This window comes from Chrysemys picta, chromosome 6 (genome assembly GCF_011386835.1).
Source record: "Chrysemys picta bellii isolate R12L10 chromosome 6, ASM1138683v2, whole genome shotgun sequence".
Classification (NCBI taxonomy): domain Eukaryota; kingdom Metazoa; phylum Chordata; order Testudines; family Emydidae; genus Chrysemys; species Chrysemys picta.
In genome coordinates this window covers 93,639,767-93,656,793 of record NC_088796.1, presented here as the reverse complement: position 1 = coordinate 93,656,793, position 17,027 = coordinate 93,639,767, and the positions used below count along the sequence as shown (strand labels likewise).

Below are 17,027 nucleotides of genomic sequence, written 5' to 3'. Positions count from 1 at the left end.
CTTTTTTCCCCAGTGTGCTTTCTTCTACCTCGTTTTGTCTTGCATTGGTGAGAGTACTTCCAATCAGACTGATTACTTGCAGATACCCCTTTGAACACTGCCCATTGTGGCTCATCTTTGTGGACTAACCACTAGGGATGGGAAAACTTTTTTTCTGAAGTTCAGAACAATCAGGATAACTTTTTACCTGCCATGATTTATTTTTGTAAATCTTTGCATTTCCTTGTTCTGACCAGAAACGGAACTGTTAAAATGTTAAGAGACAGGGATTTTTTACCCCAACTGGAAGCAAGAAATATTGGATCTCTCACACCAGCCTGTTCCCATTACATTTACAGACCAATTTTGCAGTTACAGTGGATTCAGAGAGTGCTGCTAACGTATGGATATGCATTTGAACCTCTAAGCAGTTACTCATACTGAATTGACTCATCTTTAGAGAGATTTTTCCTTCACAAGACCACTAACCATCCCATCAACTTCAGTCATTTAAGGGAATACTCAAGGAGTAAATCTCTCTGCTGGGGGGGGCCACCAGAATCCCAGAACTCTTAGCATATAAGAAAGTACCAAAAAAAACCCCACAGCACTCAACTGAAGTTTATTACAACACACACTCCTTAACAAAAACCAAATACTATGAAGACAAACTAAGAGGAAAAAAGCAAGGCCCTAATGATGCTTCAGCAGAGCTTGGTTCCCCTAATCCAAGGTAGTCAATAGGTGGACTGCGGGCCAAATCTGGACCGCTAAACGCTTTGAATGGACCATAACATCTTTTTATTTACTAATTATTAGCATTATTGTTATTAATTTTGTATTATTTTCTCTGGAGTCTGGACCTTGACTATACCTTGACCAAGAAATTTTGATCTTGATAAAAAATAATTGATTACCCCTGCTAATTAGACCCTACTCCCTTCATTTCCTACCGATTTTTCTTCCACCAAAACCGCCACCAGATTGAACTCCTTATAGGAATGTGCTGTTTTGTACTGTGGAAAAAACATTCTTTTCATGTTCTTAACTGTCTATGCTAGGAGTTTTGTATTGCCACCCGTCACTTTAGTGGCTGTGCATCTTCCATGTAAAATAGTTTGGCAGTAGGAAAGTCCCTGCTCACTCCTTTCCAGATGGAGATAATCCATTTTCTTTTCATAGAGGAATCAATGGCAATAGGGGATGATGGACAAAAGTAGAACAGAACAGAATATGTTGGCCTAACCTTTGATTGGCAAATAAAAAGAAAGAGAGGCAAAGAAGCAGTGGTTAATGCAACACAGTCAGGGAAAACCCTTAAAAGGGCAGCTTCCTGCTACAATGTCAACATACAATTTTTTTTCTCACTCCAGCACTGACAAAAAACCAAACACACTCTAACCAAATAAATCAGTTGTGTGCTTCCTTTTCAGTTAATGCAGGAAATATGTTCTTTGTAATATTATACTGTGTTATTCCTATAAGGGACCACTAGAGGTAGCCCAGGTGTTCCTGGCGGAAATTCCAGCAGACCCAAAACTTTACCGACATCACAACAAGCTGAGATTATGCTTCAAAGAATTTATAATGAGGTGAGTGAAAGGAAAACTAATTGAAGATCTGTTGAAGCTGGAGCGTGGAACTGTAGCCATGTTAATGTCATTCATAATACAAATCAATGCAGTAAACATCAGGAGCTAGATTTTCAAACCATATGTAGGCAGTGATGCTGGAACACTTTTTAGAGTGAGGATGCTGTGCCCCCACCCCTTACCTGTGCCCCCTGCAGGGCTGTGGCTCTGGGAGAGGTGGACACGGATAAGGGGGCTGAGGCTACGTGCAGAGCTCTGGGTGCAGGGTTGGCAGCAGGGACCCCGCATGCGGGGACGGGAGTGGAGCCCTGTGTAAAACCTGGGGATGCTGCAGAACCCACCACACCCATAGTTCCTGTGCCTACATATAGATGTATTAGTCAACTGAAACTCAGAATTTCCATTCAGTGGAAAATTCCAACATTTTTATAGACTATCTGGGTTGGAAGGGACATCAGGAGGTCATCTAGTCCAACCCCATGCTCAAAGTAGGACCAATCCCCAGACAGATATTTGTCCCATCCCTAAATGGCCCCCTCAAGGATTGAACTCACAACCCTGGGTTTAGCAGGCCAATGCTCAAACCACTGAGCTATCCCTCCCCCCCTTTCAGCCTAAATCAGAATGAAAAGTTGAAATTTCCCAGAAAACAAGAATTCCAAAGAACTTTGTTTCAGAAATGTCAAAACAAAGCGCTTTGTTATCTTTTTATCAAATTTTGTTTAAATTGATACATTCCTGTCTCAATTTTGTTGACTCAGCGTTTTCTGGCAGAAAATTGTTCCATGACAAACTTTTCAACCAGTCCTGGGAGGCAGGCACGTTTGCATGTATGCAGATGTGCATGCTTGCTTTGAGATTGTACTGCCCGATATGCATATAAATCTTATTCTGCATGCTCACATAGTCAAATGTTTAACCATCTAGTCGTGTGTGCATGCACATTGAGATGCGAGTTACGTATAAGTTAGGGTTACCATATTTCAGCAAGAAAAAAAGAGGACAGGAGGAGCCCCGCCCTAGCCCCGCCCCTGCCCCTCCCACTTCCCGCCCCCCCAGAACCCCCAACCCTCCCCCCGTTCCTTGTCCCCTGACTGCCCCCTCCTGGGACCCCTGCCCCTAACTGCCCCCCAGGACTCCACTCCCTATCTAAGCCTCCCTGCCTCTTGTCCCCTGACTGCCCCAACCCTTATCCACACCCCCACCCCCAGACAGACCCCTGGGACTCCCACGCCCCATCCAACCACTCCCCACCCCCTGACAGCCCCCCCCAGAACTCCCAACCCATCTAAACCCCTCTGCTCCCTGTCCCCTGACTGCTCCGATCCATCTCCCCACCCCTGCCACCTGACAGCCCCCCCCAGAACTCCCAAACACTCCCCCCCTGCTCCTTGTCCCCTGACTGCCCCCTCCTGGGACCCCTGCTCCTAACTGCCCTCCAGAACCCCACCCCCTACCTAAGACTCCCTGTTCCTTGTCCCCTAACTGCCCCCTCCTAAGACCCCCCCCAACTGCCCCCCAGGACCCTACCCCCTACCTGTACCCTGACTGCCCAAAACTTTCTCCACTCCCCCCAAAAAGCCCCCCCCGTTTCTTGACCTCCACCTCCAGAACCTTCCTGCCCCCTGACCTCCTTACCCTGCTGCTCAGAACAGAGTGTTGGGCTCTGTGCAGCCGAGCCGGACACGTGGCTGAGCTCCCCTGCACAACAAAACCCGGTCCCTGGCCCTGCACAACAAAACCCGGTCTGGCTCTGCACAGTGCTGCTGGACTGGGCTGCAAGGGAGCTGCTGGCTCAGAATGCAGGGCGGATCCGGCTCCTCTACAGCTGCTCAGGAGTCCAGCCCGGGACTTCCCTGCAGTCCTCCCAGGCACTCGCTCTGCTAATCCCGGACATTGTGAGTGCTTTACAAATTCCCCCCCGGACGCTATTTTTAGCACACAAAAGGAGGACATGTCCGGGGAAATCCGGACGTATGGTAACCCTAGTATAAGTGCAACTTCACTTACAGTGGAGATGCGTCCATTTACTCCAGTACAAATGTAATCTGGTGTCACAATGGTCATTGAAATGTGTTTATTTCCTTCATGTATTTTTAATATCTAATAAATGGTAAACTCATAACCAGAGGACTGTATGAGTCTGGCAGCAAATAATCTGACAGGCTGAAATCTTGCTTTATCTAACACAAACTCACCATAATACAATTTTAAAGTGTTTATCGGAATTAACCAATGTGTTTTTAATCTTTATTTTGAGAACAGATGTGGTGAAGCAGTGGAGAAAAACAAGCGCCTTATTACTGCAGATCAGCGGGAGTATCAGCTGGAACTCAAAAAGAACTATAACAAGCTGAAAGAGAACCTTAGGCCGATGATTGAGAGGAAAATCCCAGAGCTGTATAAACCTATAGTGAAAGTCCACAGTACAACAAGGTACAACTAGGGCAATGGATGCCGTTTGTATGCTAACAAAAAGAGTGCCTCTTTATTTGTGAGACGTGAGACAGTTCTTCCCTCTGCTTCTGAGGTATAGCCCCAAAATTAAATAGAATAAAGTATTAATTGTGCTGCTCAAGCTGCTGTACCACAAGGCGAAGGATGGATAGAATTTTTACACTAATATAAGAATCCGTTTAGAGACAGGTAATTAAATGTCCTGCCAGCTCCTCATTACTTGAAGCCTGTGGCGTTTCCCAAGGTACATGAGAAAACTATATATATATTCCAGCAACTGGTGTTTGTGATCATTTCACTTCAGGACTACATGTTGCAAACCCAGGATCCAGATATATAAACCGTGGGATGCTTTATACTTATTCATATGTTGTTCTTTCCAGCACCACTTATTTGCGTCAAGGAAAAAGAGTCAAATATGTCTATCAGGTATTAAAATATCCCATTGTGTGATTGGCAATCCCATGTTTTATTTATGAATTTATTTCATTTCAGGGATTCTTTTCGTAACTCTAGTTTTAAGAAATACGAAGCCCACTCTTCACAGAACATCTAAGGACTGTCTGCTTCAGAAAAGAAAGATCCATTTGCTATGGATCAGCTATGAGAGGATACTCCAATGCTATGAAAACTGGGAAACTCTTCTCACAATGTAACATGTACACGTTTTCAGCCATTCGCATTGAGTGTTCAACGAAATGTACAGGACCAAAGAAAAATGGGGATCGGGCGGGAAAGAGGGTGAAAAGGGGGTTGACTTAAGCTGCTTTTGTATTTATTGTAAAATATTGTTCAGAGAATTATGAGGGATAGATAATTGAATAATTGACTTTATTGTGTAGGGGCCAATCACTGTTTACAAAGAGACAACTTCCTAGGGTTTGACTGAAGTGTCAAGAGAATCAGTCCAGTATGCCTAATGGGCACTGGAGAATGTTGCCCATATAGGTTCCTGTTCTGGACAGCACTTAAGCATGACCCACAGGACTGCCACACAGTCTGAATATGTTGAATGCATGCTGTCCTAAACAGGGAAGAATTTAAATGTGTGTAAGTGCTTTACTGAATTGAAGCCCCAGGAAAGATGTATAATGTTTACAGTAAACTTTGCTTACTTATACGCCCTGTATCACAGCAACCTATGTACATTTTTTAAAATAGAAAGGACTTTTTCTTACAAGTCTTCTCACAGTGAAGCTTGAAAGGCAAGAAACAGCAAGCAGTAATTTCTGCATAACTTGCCTATCCTCAAAGATAGATCTTTTTTAAATTGTTTTAGTTAAATATGTGAGCTACTTCTCTGTGAGACTAAGATTTTTTTAACCAGTGTCATGTTCAGTAAAATTGACATTAACAGTATAGAGCTAAACTATAAGTGATGCAACTCTTAAGTACACAGTGCTCTTTTAGAGAGCTCTCTGAAAAGAGACGAACTACAGGAGTGCACTGTGAGGATTGCCCACAATGCATTTCATCTTTGTGAAGTTTTAAAACATAATCATAATTAGCACTTAAATATATTTATAATAAATAAATAGTGCTTTGCACATTCAGAGCTCTGTACAAACATTAACTATTGATCTTCACAAAACCTCTATGAAATAAGCAAGTATTATTATTCCCATTTTACAGGTGGGAAACAGAGAGAGAGAGAGCAATATGCAGTGACTTGTCCAATGCACCTAGTGAGACAGTGTCCAAACCAAGATTTGAATGCAGAAACTTCTGTCTCCCAAAGCCACACACTCAGTCCTGCTGACCACATGGATTCCCTTAATTCTTATTCTTGTAAATTAAGTTCTATGGAAACAGTAGTGCTGCTTTTTAAAACATCAGGCTTTAATGGTATAATTCAGTTTTACATCATCTTGGTAATTTTTTAGTAAAAGATTAACATGATTGTGTGAAATAGAAAAAATACTTTAAATAAAAGGCTGTCTGCTCTGTGAATAAAATATGAGTTTTTAAAAATAATAAACCAAGGTTTCTCCCTCGTACTTTGTTTTCAGAGTCGTACCCGGCCAAAGCATTTCAGAAGGGACAGTGGAATTTCTTTAAAACTTATGGAGCATGATTCTCATTTACACAAGGCCCCTGCACACTGATTTGCAGTGTAAGCATAAATGTTAGTCAGGCTGATAGATTGCTGGTTCCTTTGTTTTTAATTTCATAGAAGAACTGAAAGAATTTTGACCCTTCATGGGCATCTCCAATCTTGCCATTCTGAAAATGTGTACGTTCCCCCAGCACTTATATCAACAGCAGAGCACAAATATATAAAAGTTTAAGGAGTGTTTCTGAAGTTATTTGTGGCAAATCCAGAGATTCACACCAGGATAGGAAGAGGAATGGGTTAAATAAACACTGGTATTTGTACTGATGTATAAAAACAAACTATTGTGCTGTAAGACTATTTCCCCCCCCCCACACACACACACACACACACTTCTGGCAAAATTCAATATTTCAGGAGTAGGTGCTCTGTGCATCTTGAAGCCAAAGCATCTGAAGTCCATAAGTAAACAGTCTATTAAATTAAAAGCCAACAGATGCCTCCTGAGAGTGGCTTTCCTTTAATTAAATTGCTTTGAAACATTTACAAACTAAACAGAAGGTTAATTTCCCACAGCCTGATAACTATGGATTCTTGGCATGCCACAACATTGTGCTTTGATCATCTTTCAGAAAAGGGTGTTAAAAACAATAATAAAAGTATCTTCAAGATCACAATCCACTGACTCCACTCCCTCCCCCCATCCCACAATCCAGCTTCACTGTTCTCAAGATGTTTATCATTTACAGCTAGCTAACAAAAACCTCAGGTAACCAAAAAATGGGAAACCTACAAATATGCTGCATACTGCTTGAGTTGTATGCACTGTGTTTTGAGTGTCTAAGTGTTCCATATTGTGTGGTCCTGTACAATAGGTCTATTAGTTGAAGAAATACTTCGGAAAATCTACAATAGTTAATAAGGGCTAGATTTTGAATCCCTTGCTCATATTGGTGAGCTGTTAATTCCACGCATAATCTGATTGCTCACCAGTGTTAGTAAGGGTTTCCAATCTGCATGTCATCCCTTGCAAAAATGAAACACGATGTGCATATTTAAGAGCTGAACTATGTCAATTGTAAAACTACTGAATTCCGATATTCCATTTTGCAATAAAGTACGTTTCAGTAAAAACTGAGAGTTGTGTTAGAGTGCCTTGTATCTTATCCATGTCCCCTTGAAACAAAGCTTGACTAGTAACTAACTTTTCATTCTCTTTAAAAAAAAAATCATTTAGGGTAAAATCCCGACCCCAGTGAAGTCAAAGGGGAGTTCTGCCATTGACTTCAATGGGGCAGGGATTTGCTCTTGGGGGGTGGGCGAGAACATGTTCTCTATAAAATCACAGATTCCATTACGTGGTTTTCATGGCTGTTCTACACCTGATGCTTACTGGCTTCCTTTTTAAAACTGTGCTTTAGTGCCCATGAAAAGAGCTGGAGTGAAAGCCCTGGAAACTGCAGTTCCCGCTCCACTGAATATATTGTGGGGGGAAGCAGCATCCCGGCTTCCGCACTTTGGCCCATCAATGCAGCTCAGCGTTGTTCTGGGGATCGTCTCCAGGGTGGGGAGTGGAGAGAATGTAGCCCAGTCTCCATGTTCATTCAGTTCTTGACTAATCTGGTGGAAGAGCTGATCAGGGACGAATGGAGTTATAGTTCTATGATGTGGAAACCTTTTCAGTAGGAACTCAGCTGAGACCAAACTCATTTCACATAAGCTTTTCAATAACCCTCAGATACTAATGACTTTCAGATGCATGGTATAGAATTAGTGATTAGAATAAGTGATCTTGATGTGAAGGATACCACATCCCACACCCCCACCACAAAAAAAACCATGCAGATCTTCTCCATTGCTTATTTTAATGCAAACCCACCTATATTTAAAAACACGTTAAAGGAACCACAAAATGTAATCCATAAAAATGAAGTACTCTGCCACCGTGCATTGTGTCTGTGACAAGTTACCACATTAGCAGATAACAGCAATTGTGGCCTTCCCTAATAAACGGAAGAGACATAGTGAATATTTTTATATGCATTTTTGTTGTAGCCGTGTCAGTCCCAGGATATGAGAGAGACACGGTGGGCAAGGTAATATCTTCTATTGGACCAATATCTGCCACCCTTTCAAAAAAGAAAGTGCTTCCACAACAATTCCTTGATCGTCTCTGGAAGCCTCTAGGAAAACAGGGAAGGTAAGTCTCAATATTTCTAAGGTTCAAAAATACCAGAAAACTATTTAAAAACAATATTTCCAGTCTTTTTTATCTATCATGAAGCAGGGGGAAAAGGACACTATGCAATGTCGCTCTCCTTTGCCAGTCACCTTTTAAAGAACTGAACAACCTGTTTTCAGGTATCAAGAAAATCTGGAAGTGTTCTCCAGGGGTGTACTGCATCTTGGTTTAAACACTCAATCTGCCCCTTGAAACTAAGCCACGGGGGTGGCATTTTTCCCAGCTGATAGTACCAAAAAATGACGGAGCTGACAGCAAGAATAGCTTTACAATAACTAAGCTGATGTTGCTTGCTTCGAAGGTTGGAGATCTCTCAGCAATCTGGATCTATGCCATCTTTGCTCTGTCATATTTCTGGCTTTTAATGTTTGGAGAATAATATTAAACCAACCGGGTCTAAAAGATTTCCAAGAGACCTGCTTATGTAATGGTCTCAAACAATTGACTAAGTAAGAACAAAGTTGTCGTAATCCATTGCAGTTTGAGGAGAATAAAACCAGCCCCCAATACTATTTAAAACTGAATGTTCTGCTGAGATTGTAAAAAAATCAAGTTGCCCCTAAGGTCTGCAGCATTTTTTGACAAAAACTGCTGCTGAGTGGGAGAAAGCCATCCATAACGAAATAAATGAGTGATCAGAACGCGAAAGATTAAAAACAAAGACTGCAGCACAATGACATCTGAGTTAAGGCCAGATTTATGTGCTGAATGCACCCCACTTACCAGGCTGCATGTGGCATTCCATACCAAAATAAGGGTTAATTTACCTTAAGAGAGACTGGAAAGAAAAAGATTGCCCTTTATGATGTGTGAAGAAAGCCTCTCGTATTAAAATAAATTGGAAATAGCAGGTCCTGACTTCCCTGTTTTCCTGGAAGATTCCTTAAAAGACTGCAGAACTGACAGATAAAAGCAACAGCAAAATAGGCTGACATCCTGCATGTAGATTTCCTATCACTCCATTGCAGGAGGAGGGGACATTAAGTCTATGAGCCCGAATCTCTGGTCTGTTACCCCCAGCGTATGAAGTTTCTGGGTAGCACAGAGCCAATGAAATGTCTTTGCATCACTCCCATTTGAAGCCATTAAGGTAGGGAATTTACTGGGGATGTGGCCAGGTGGAGACAGCATGACCAGGACACTGCTATGCTCTGGTTATTTTTTGCTGCTGGAACAGCCCGTTGGGGCATCTCTAATGTATACTAGATATCAGACAAACACCCCAGTGGGTCCAAAACGAGAAGTCTGAAGTTGACTTCAAGCCACCATTGCATCCTTTTCCCTTTGTTTTTTAAGCTGAGTGGTGTGGAGCTCATGTGGAATGGAGAACTGGAACCCATAACTGATACTTTGTCTCAGTCTCTCTCCCTCACTCCACTTCTCCACCTCTCAGTTGAGAGCTGGGAAACCTGCAGCGCAGAGTTTCAGCTTATTGTGTTTTCTCCCATACAAGTTCTCACGCTGCCCAAGGATTCCTCTACCAAAAAACAGGGAAGGAAAGACCTGATATTCCTGCTGTTTCCACTTTTAGTTTACTTTCAAATTTCTCTCCTCCTGGCAGGTGCTGCTGTGCTGGTGACGTTCCAGATTGCAGCCATCTGTGGTGGCATGGGTACCAGAACTCTAATCACAGCCCAGGGTTACCAGAACTCTAATCACAGCCCATGATGTCACAGATGGATTCATTGTGCCATGTTGTCAGTAACCCAATTGCTCAGAGTATTTCAGGGAGGGAGGGAATTGTTTTAGAAAGGTAAGCTAATCCTTATTTAATTGCTGACTGGCCCCTCAACCAGGTGAATAGGACTAATTAACACACCCTATTACTGTTGTTATAAAGTTGATCTTAGCTCAGTTCTCAATGTAACTTTGCAGTTCATCTTTCAGTCCAGCTTGTCTCTGTCTGGGGTTCGAGAGCTCTATATTCCCCTTACCAACATCATGTTCCCCACTTGCATTCACCTGCTATCCAATTTACACCCTGCTACCGTACACTGCTGTACTGACATTACTCTCAGATCAGGGCATGGTAGTCACTTACCCTCTGTAAATCTACACTGAAGTGGAAGTAGAAAGGCTGAGGAAAAGACTCCTTAAGGAATGATAAACATGGGAGAGACAGCTTCCATTGGTGATCCTCTGGCACAGAGTGTTTAGCAGCACTGCAAGCCAGTGAACTCAGTGCCTTGGAGGGTGTCGGTAGGGTGTCCTGCCTCCCATGGCTTAATAGTGATCCAGCTGGTCTCTGCAGTAGCGTCATTTGGTTTGCTGGAAGGCTGGCCATTGTGTGAAGGGCTTTGGGGAGGGGATGTAGACTGGGGAGGAAACAAGGACATTTTCAAACCCTCTGTGGGACACAGTAGAACTCTGGGGAGTATCTACAATTAGGAAAACATCTCTTCCTAGCGGCACCATTTAAATAATGAAGAATATTGAAATTCACTCATGAGTCCCAAAGAGGACCAGAAAGGATTGTGCAATAGCACATAGAGGAGAAACAATAAATAATGTGCACAATTCAGTGATTTACTGGAATGGTAATAGAGAATCTGCAGATACTCAGTACCACTGCATCTGGGGCTCCATTCATTCCAATGGCATAAAGAGGTGCAAGGGGCATCTCCCTAGGCCAGACTGGCACTGACGGAAAGATTCACTCCTACTGCCTGCTCTCCTTCTTTCAGTCAGAGTGAGGCATCCTTAAGGTCTGCTGGGAGACCCAAAGGATTGCTTCCTGCAGAAACTCCTGAGGGAACATGGCACTTTCCCACTTGCCTTGGCCATACCATCTGCCAAGGCATTCCATCTGCCTTTATTTGGGTGGGGCTGATCCCTGGCAGATTTCCAGCAGAACAGAGGAGGTTGTGGCAATTTTCTACCAGTGTAATCATTCCCCATGCAGACATTCTGCTGCTGGGGGCTTCCATCAGGGTTTGCAGCTCTTAAGAACGTAAGACTTGCCAGACTGGTTCATTCCCATGATCCATCTAGTGCAGTTCCTGTCTCTGAGGGTGACCAGCACCAGATGCTTCACAGGAAAGTGCAGGAACCCCACATGCAGCAAATGTGTCCTAATCTGCCTCTTCTCACCCTCATCCACACAATGTTGCTAGAGATCTCAGAGTGATCTGTGGGGCACGTGCTTCTCGTATTGCAGAGCTAATCTAGCCGCAGCTTCTTCCAGGGCAGGGTCCCACAGATCTATGGAAAAAAGGAAATGAGGAATCTGTTCTTTTGTTGGTTGTTGTTGTTGTGTTGGTTTTTTTTTTTGGTTGGACTTTGGTCAGAGGTTAGAACTGAATATTCATTATTGAATCCTAAATAACCAATACAGGGTTCCTTATTTGTTGATATCAGAGTCCACTTGTGGGTCTAAAGCTGGGATAAAGTCTGAGAAATCCTGTTCTAGAAAGATGAACAACAGCTTGATGAGCATTAATGAATTAAGTGGGCTTCACTAAGGATGATTATCAGTTATACAAACTCAACATATCTGTGCACAAAAATACCTGTAAGCTTGGGGTCTGGGTGAAAATGTACATTTTAATCTGAGAATTCCAAAATACCAATATTTGTTAAAGAGCAAGAATGCTAGGAAAAAGATCAAGGTGATAGTGAACTTTTTCACAACTTGATAGTGAAAAGAAACAGTGAATGTAAAGATGGGAATAAAATACTGGAAAAAAACCACAAATCCTGTGAAGATTCTAACCATTGTTAGAGTTAATTCCTGGGATAAGAACTCATTGTACATTCAGAGCAAATGCAAAGTTCTTCTTAAAATTTTCCAAAAAAATTTAAAGGGAAAGAATACATGGCCATCTTAATTTCCAGAGTCCAGTGAATATACACATCGCTTTAGAAATAACTGCATTCCTACTAAATCAAACCCTCTACAAGTCACAGTCTGGGTTTTAATAGGATTCCTTAAAATCACATTGTCGTGCGCACACTAAAACAAAAAACGTTAGAATGCAGATGCTCCTATTGTCAGACAACTGACAAGAGATGCCAAGCAAAAGTGGAACTTTATGTAGGGACTGAACCTTTCCATACAGTTAAATAATGCACACGGATTATAAAGTTTAGTGTTTGATGGGTTTTTCACCCTTCTAGGGGCTTGGAGCACTGGGGAGTGAAATTTTCTCTTCAACGTTTCAATAGTGAGTTGTAGATTAAATCTAGATCATAAGAATCTGGAGGACTTTCCTCCAGAACTTTATAGTAGTCAAACTTTTTTTGCAGGGTGGGAGAGAGGAGCTAAAATATTGATAGTACTCCTTTAAAGATAGGAAGACCGACAAGAATTACATTCCACTTAGTAAATAATTTCTGGAGTTGCATTCCTGTGCACTCATGTAAAAATCAAGTACAATGTAGAGCCACGAATATGCATAAGCCTGATGGTGAGATCTGAGTTAGGATCTGGCAAACTGCACAATTTACCCTCAAGCACTGAAAACCCAGATACTAGAAAGCCAGCCATATACTAACATTTCACATCCTTTTGGATCGAATGACAAGCACACACATGCAACTATTTAAAGCTAGTCACAGATACAAACATTGAAACAGTGTTCAGGGAATGCATTGGCTTCTTTTATGTTTGTGAAATCCCTCCTATTAAATTTACATGTAGAAACATGAACCTTACCAGTGGAGTGCTGTAATGAGACTGGAATATAAAAGAAGATTAAGTATGCTTTCAGAAATAACTGCATCCTTAAAAAGCAAGCAAGCACAATAGGAAAATGACCAAAGCTGAGTTTGGAGGCTCTGGGTGTGGGGGGAAAGTATTTTAGCTTTGGAACTATCCTGTTGTCAAGGTTCTCAACTGCCCTACACATTGTGCAGTCTTTTACACCTATGCAAAGTGAATGTAAAATGCGCCACCTCCTTTGCGCAGGTGCAAATGACTACACCTCATGCAGGGTGATGAAAAGCCAGCCCCTTAGCTTGGCTGCTGTCATTAACGGCAAAACGAATACACCTCTACCCTGATATAACACAAATTCGGATATAACGTGGTAAAGCAGCGCTCCGGGGGGGGGGGAGAAGGGGGGGAACTGCGCATTCCGGCGGATCAAAGCAAGTTCGATATAACACGGTTTCACCTATAATGCAGTAAGATATTTTGGCTCCCGAGGACAGTGTTATATCGGGGTAGACGTGTATAAGGCCATACCATCCCCTGGTGCTAATGGAGCTACAACCATTTCCTGCTGCTGAAGATTTCCAAAGTGCATCTCCTGCCTACTTCCTCCATAGGCACAGAAAACCCAATAAGCTTCAAAACAGGTAGAAGCAGTACACACAAGGCAACCGTGATTAGGAGATCTGTGACTAAATGGAACCTTGGGCCAAATCCCTGTATAGGGGATGATGCAGGTGCAATCTGAGGCTGCAATCACAGCCATAGAGCACTGCAGCTTCTGGTGGAGAAGTGTAATTTACTAATATATTAATACTTATGCAAGCCTGCTAGATATTTATTATCAGCAGAAGATACTTATGGCCCCGTTCCCACTTACCCCTTCCCTGTGCTTGTGGCACAGGCTAAGGAGGCTTCAAGCAGTCTTTTTCTTCCCTGAGCCAGGCTCTCAGCCCCAGGTACAGCTGCTTAGCACTGCAAAGCAACCACAAAGCTGCCATAAGGAGCATCTGAGGATTCTCCTGACCAAAGCAATCTGCTGGTAGTATAGCCCTGTCCCCACATAGAGGGAGTGCTATGGCAGGAGAAGGTGGGGGTGGAGTGGACTGCAATCTGCTTCACCTGATCCCTGGCAGCTGCAGTGATCTCCGTGGCACTGTTACAGCGGGTGGAACTTAGAGTAGGCCAGGACTGGGGGAGAAAAAAGATGGTTTAGACTCCCCTTTACTCTCCTCAACTGTCCTGGGGATCTGCCCAGCCAACCATTACTATGGAGCCTTTGGAGGCCAGAGAGCCACCCCCTCGGTGTAAATTAGAGAAGCCTTAAGGCTGCTGTAAATTATGTGTTGTTTCTCTTGATCCCTTAGGGTTTTGGAAATCAAACAATAGCCATAGCACCACGTGCTCTCGCTCTACCCCAGCCCTAACTGTGCCCCACCCCTCACTCCTACTCTTTGCCCTTAGGCCATTCCGAACACTCCCCCATGCTATTGGCTGGGAGCAGGGCCCTTCTACCACCAAGGAGGTCCTTTGCACAGGGGCCATTTCCACTCCTTTATGTTGCCACATTGGCATAAAAAGGCCCGAGGGTGACTAAGACTCAGGCCCTCACACTTTAGCAGCATCACTTAACAATGCCCTCGTGTTAACTGTATGGACTATTCAGCAAGAAATTGCATTCAAATCAAGTTAACATTCAAACATAAAGCAACAGAGGCCTGGAAAGTGCTACAGACAAAAGAACTAGGAAATTACCAGTAACTCCTGCAGTCCCATTTTTATAGCTAATCTCATCTGTCTCTGTCACTTTCTTCAGTAAAACAACACACCAAAAGGTAAATAAAAGTAAATAAGTCTTTCATAGCGATCATAAAACACATGGTTTATCTAACATCCTCTCTAGTTTCTAAGATAAACACTGTGTGTGTTTAGCCTTTTATGTGTATTGTTGTAACTTATACTTTAAAACTAACACAAAACTTTGCCAAACCATACATAATATTTACATGGATCTGATCCAGTTTAGGGGAACTATATAGTCTCTTTTTTCAGCATTACATTAACTTACTTCTGCATGGAATATCAATTACTGTTATTGATTATCTGGTCTACCCAGCTGTCTAGTGTCCACTCATATTTTGCACGGTTACCTAGTGAGGGGAAAAAGGACTAAGCTTGCTCTCAGGACAGGCTAGGAGACATAGGTGCATGCGTGTGCGTGTTGTCTAGCTGTCTGAACCCTGAACGGGTCATTGAAAAGGTCTGGTCAAGGCTGACCCCCTATCAATGGCAAAGTGGAGAAGACAATGGAAAATCCAGTCACCAGGATATTGACACCTACCAACCAACGACCCAGAGGGAGATGGCTTTCCCCACCTCTCCTCAGGAAAAGACCCCATCTTGAGAACAAAGGACTGGAAGGTGTGAGGTGGGGCCGGGTAAGTGTTGGCTTCTGGAGGAAGCTGGGAGCTCTCCCATCTAAGAACTAAGGCAGTGAGATTAAGGCCTGGTCTACTCTAGAAATGATCATCTTAATTACATTGCCCAGTGGTGTGCAAAATCCCCACCCCGAGTGGTGTAGTTAAGATGACCTAACCCCCGATGTAGACAATGCTGGGTTGATGGAAGAACTCTTCCAACGACCTAGCTATCACCTCTCAGGGAGGTGAATTACCTGTGCTGATGGGAGACCCCCTCCTGTGGCCACAGGTAGTGTCTATGCTGAAGTGCTACAGCAGCACAACTGCAGCGGTGCAGCTGTACTGCTGTAGCATTTTAAGTGTAGACATACCTGAGCGAGACACACAGCGCCTGCAGATGAGGTTCACTACAGCTTGGCTGGGGCTCTGGGCTGACCACAATGGACTACGTTTCAACCTTCATTTCTCTGTGCTAACCTGAGGGCTGGTCCACACTAAGCCCCCAGTTCGAACTAAGATACGCAACTTCAGCTATGTGAATAACGTAGCTGAAGTCGAAGTATCTTAGTTCGAACTTAAAGGTACTTACCGCGGGTCCACAGGCGGCAGGCAGGCTCCCCCGTCGACGCCGCCTACTCCTCTCGCGGAGCAGGATTACCGGCGTCGACGGTGAGCACTTCCGGGATCGATTTATCGCATCTAGAACAGACGCGATAAATCGATCCCAGAAGATCGATTGCTTGCCGCCAAACCAGCAGGTAAGTATAGACGTACCCTAAGACTTCCAAAACTATGCTCCAGCTGATTAATAACCCAACTGTTTTGAAAACGCTGCCTGAGTGTCACTGTAAATGCTTGGTGAGGTGCTTTAATCCCTGGAGAGTGTACAAGCCTTTCCAGTTGGATTTGCTTAACAGAGCTCACAGTGTGAAACAGGTGTGGTGAAGTCCAGCAATTCAGTCACAGGATGCGGTGGGGCCATGTGACCTACCCTGAGGAAGAGCGAGACCCCGTGGGAGTCTGGTACATCACAGGGTTCCTCCAAGAGACTTTTCCAATGCTCTGATCATGTGGAGCTGTGACACCAGCATCCTGTCTATAGGGAAAATGTATATTATCTATCTTTCTTTCTTGCATGCCAATGGTGTGCTCAGTCCTATAAAGGTTAGAGAGGAAGATAGCCCCAATGAGCTTATACTTTCTAAAGGCATGATCCAACTCTTGCTGGAGTCAGTGGACACACTTCCATTAACTGCAGTGGGACTTGGCTGGAGCCCCAAATTAGCCACACAAAACAGTGCAGACACATAAGAACCAGGTGCAAAGCTTGCTGGTCTTGCTCATACAAGCAGTGATTGCTGAAAGATGACAGGATTTGACCTTACAAGACCAAATGCACTTTAGTGCAACCTAAATGGGACACCTAAAGGTCGAACAAGAATAAATGAACAAGTACTTCTTTCTTTGGGCAATCACGAAAAGGCACCCAGGCGAAGGGAGGTTTTTAAGAAGTAATTTGGAGAGAGGGCAGTGGTTTGTATAGATAGAATATGACTAGTCTCTGTCAGTGATCCTTAGTTCTGAAAATGTGTGGGGTTGCAGGTAGCAACTCCTTGGACCATATTTTACAACT

General features: G+C 43.4%; 1 protein-coding gene across 2 annotated transcripts in view; it reads left to right on the top strand.

The window, feature by feature from the left end:
• DOCK8 (dedicator of cytokinesis 8) overlaps positions 1-7,217 on the top strand; it is a 132,059-nt gene extending 124,842 nt beyond the window's left edge. For both annotated transcript variants that reach the window (XM_005296756.4, XM_065549378.1), the window contains 3 exons: positions 1,465-1,571; positions 3,837-4,007; positions 4,524-7,217. In XM_005296756.4, coding sequence (XP_005296813.2) covers positions 1,465-1,571; positions 3,837-4,007; positions 4,524-4,584 — 339 coding nt within the window. In that variant the 3' untranslated portion in view covers positions 4,585-7,217. The remainder of the gene's footprint in view (positions 1-1,464; positions 1,572-3,836; positions 4,008-4,523) is intronic.
• Positions 7,218-17,027: the final 9,810 nt, after the last annotated feature.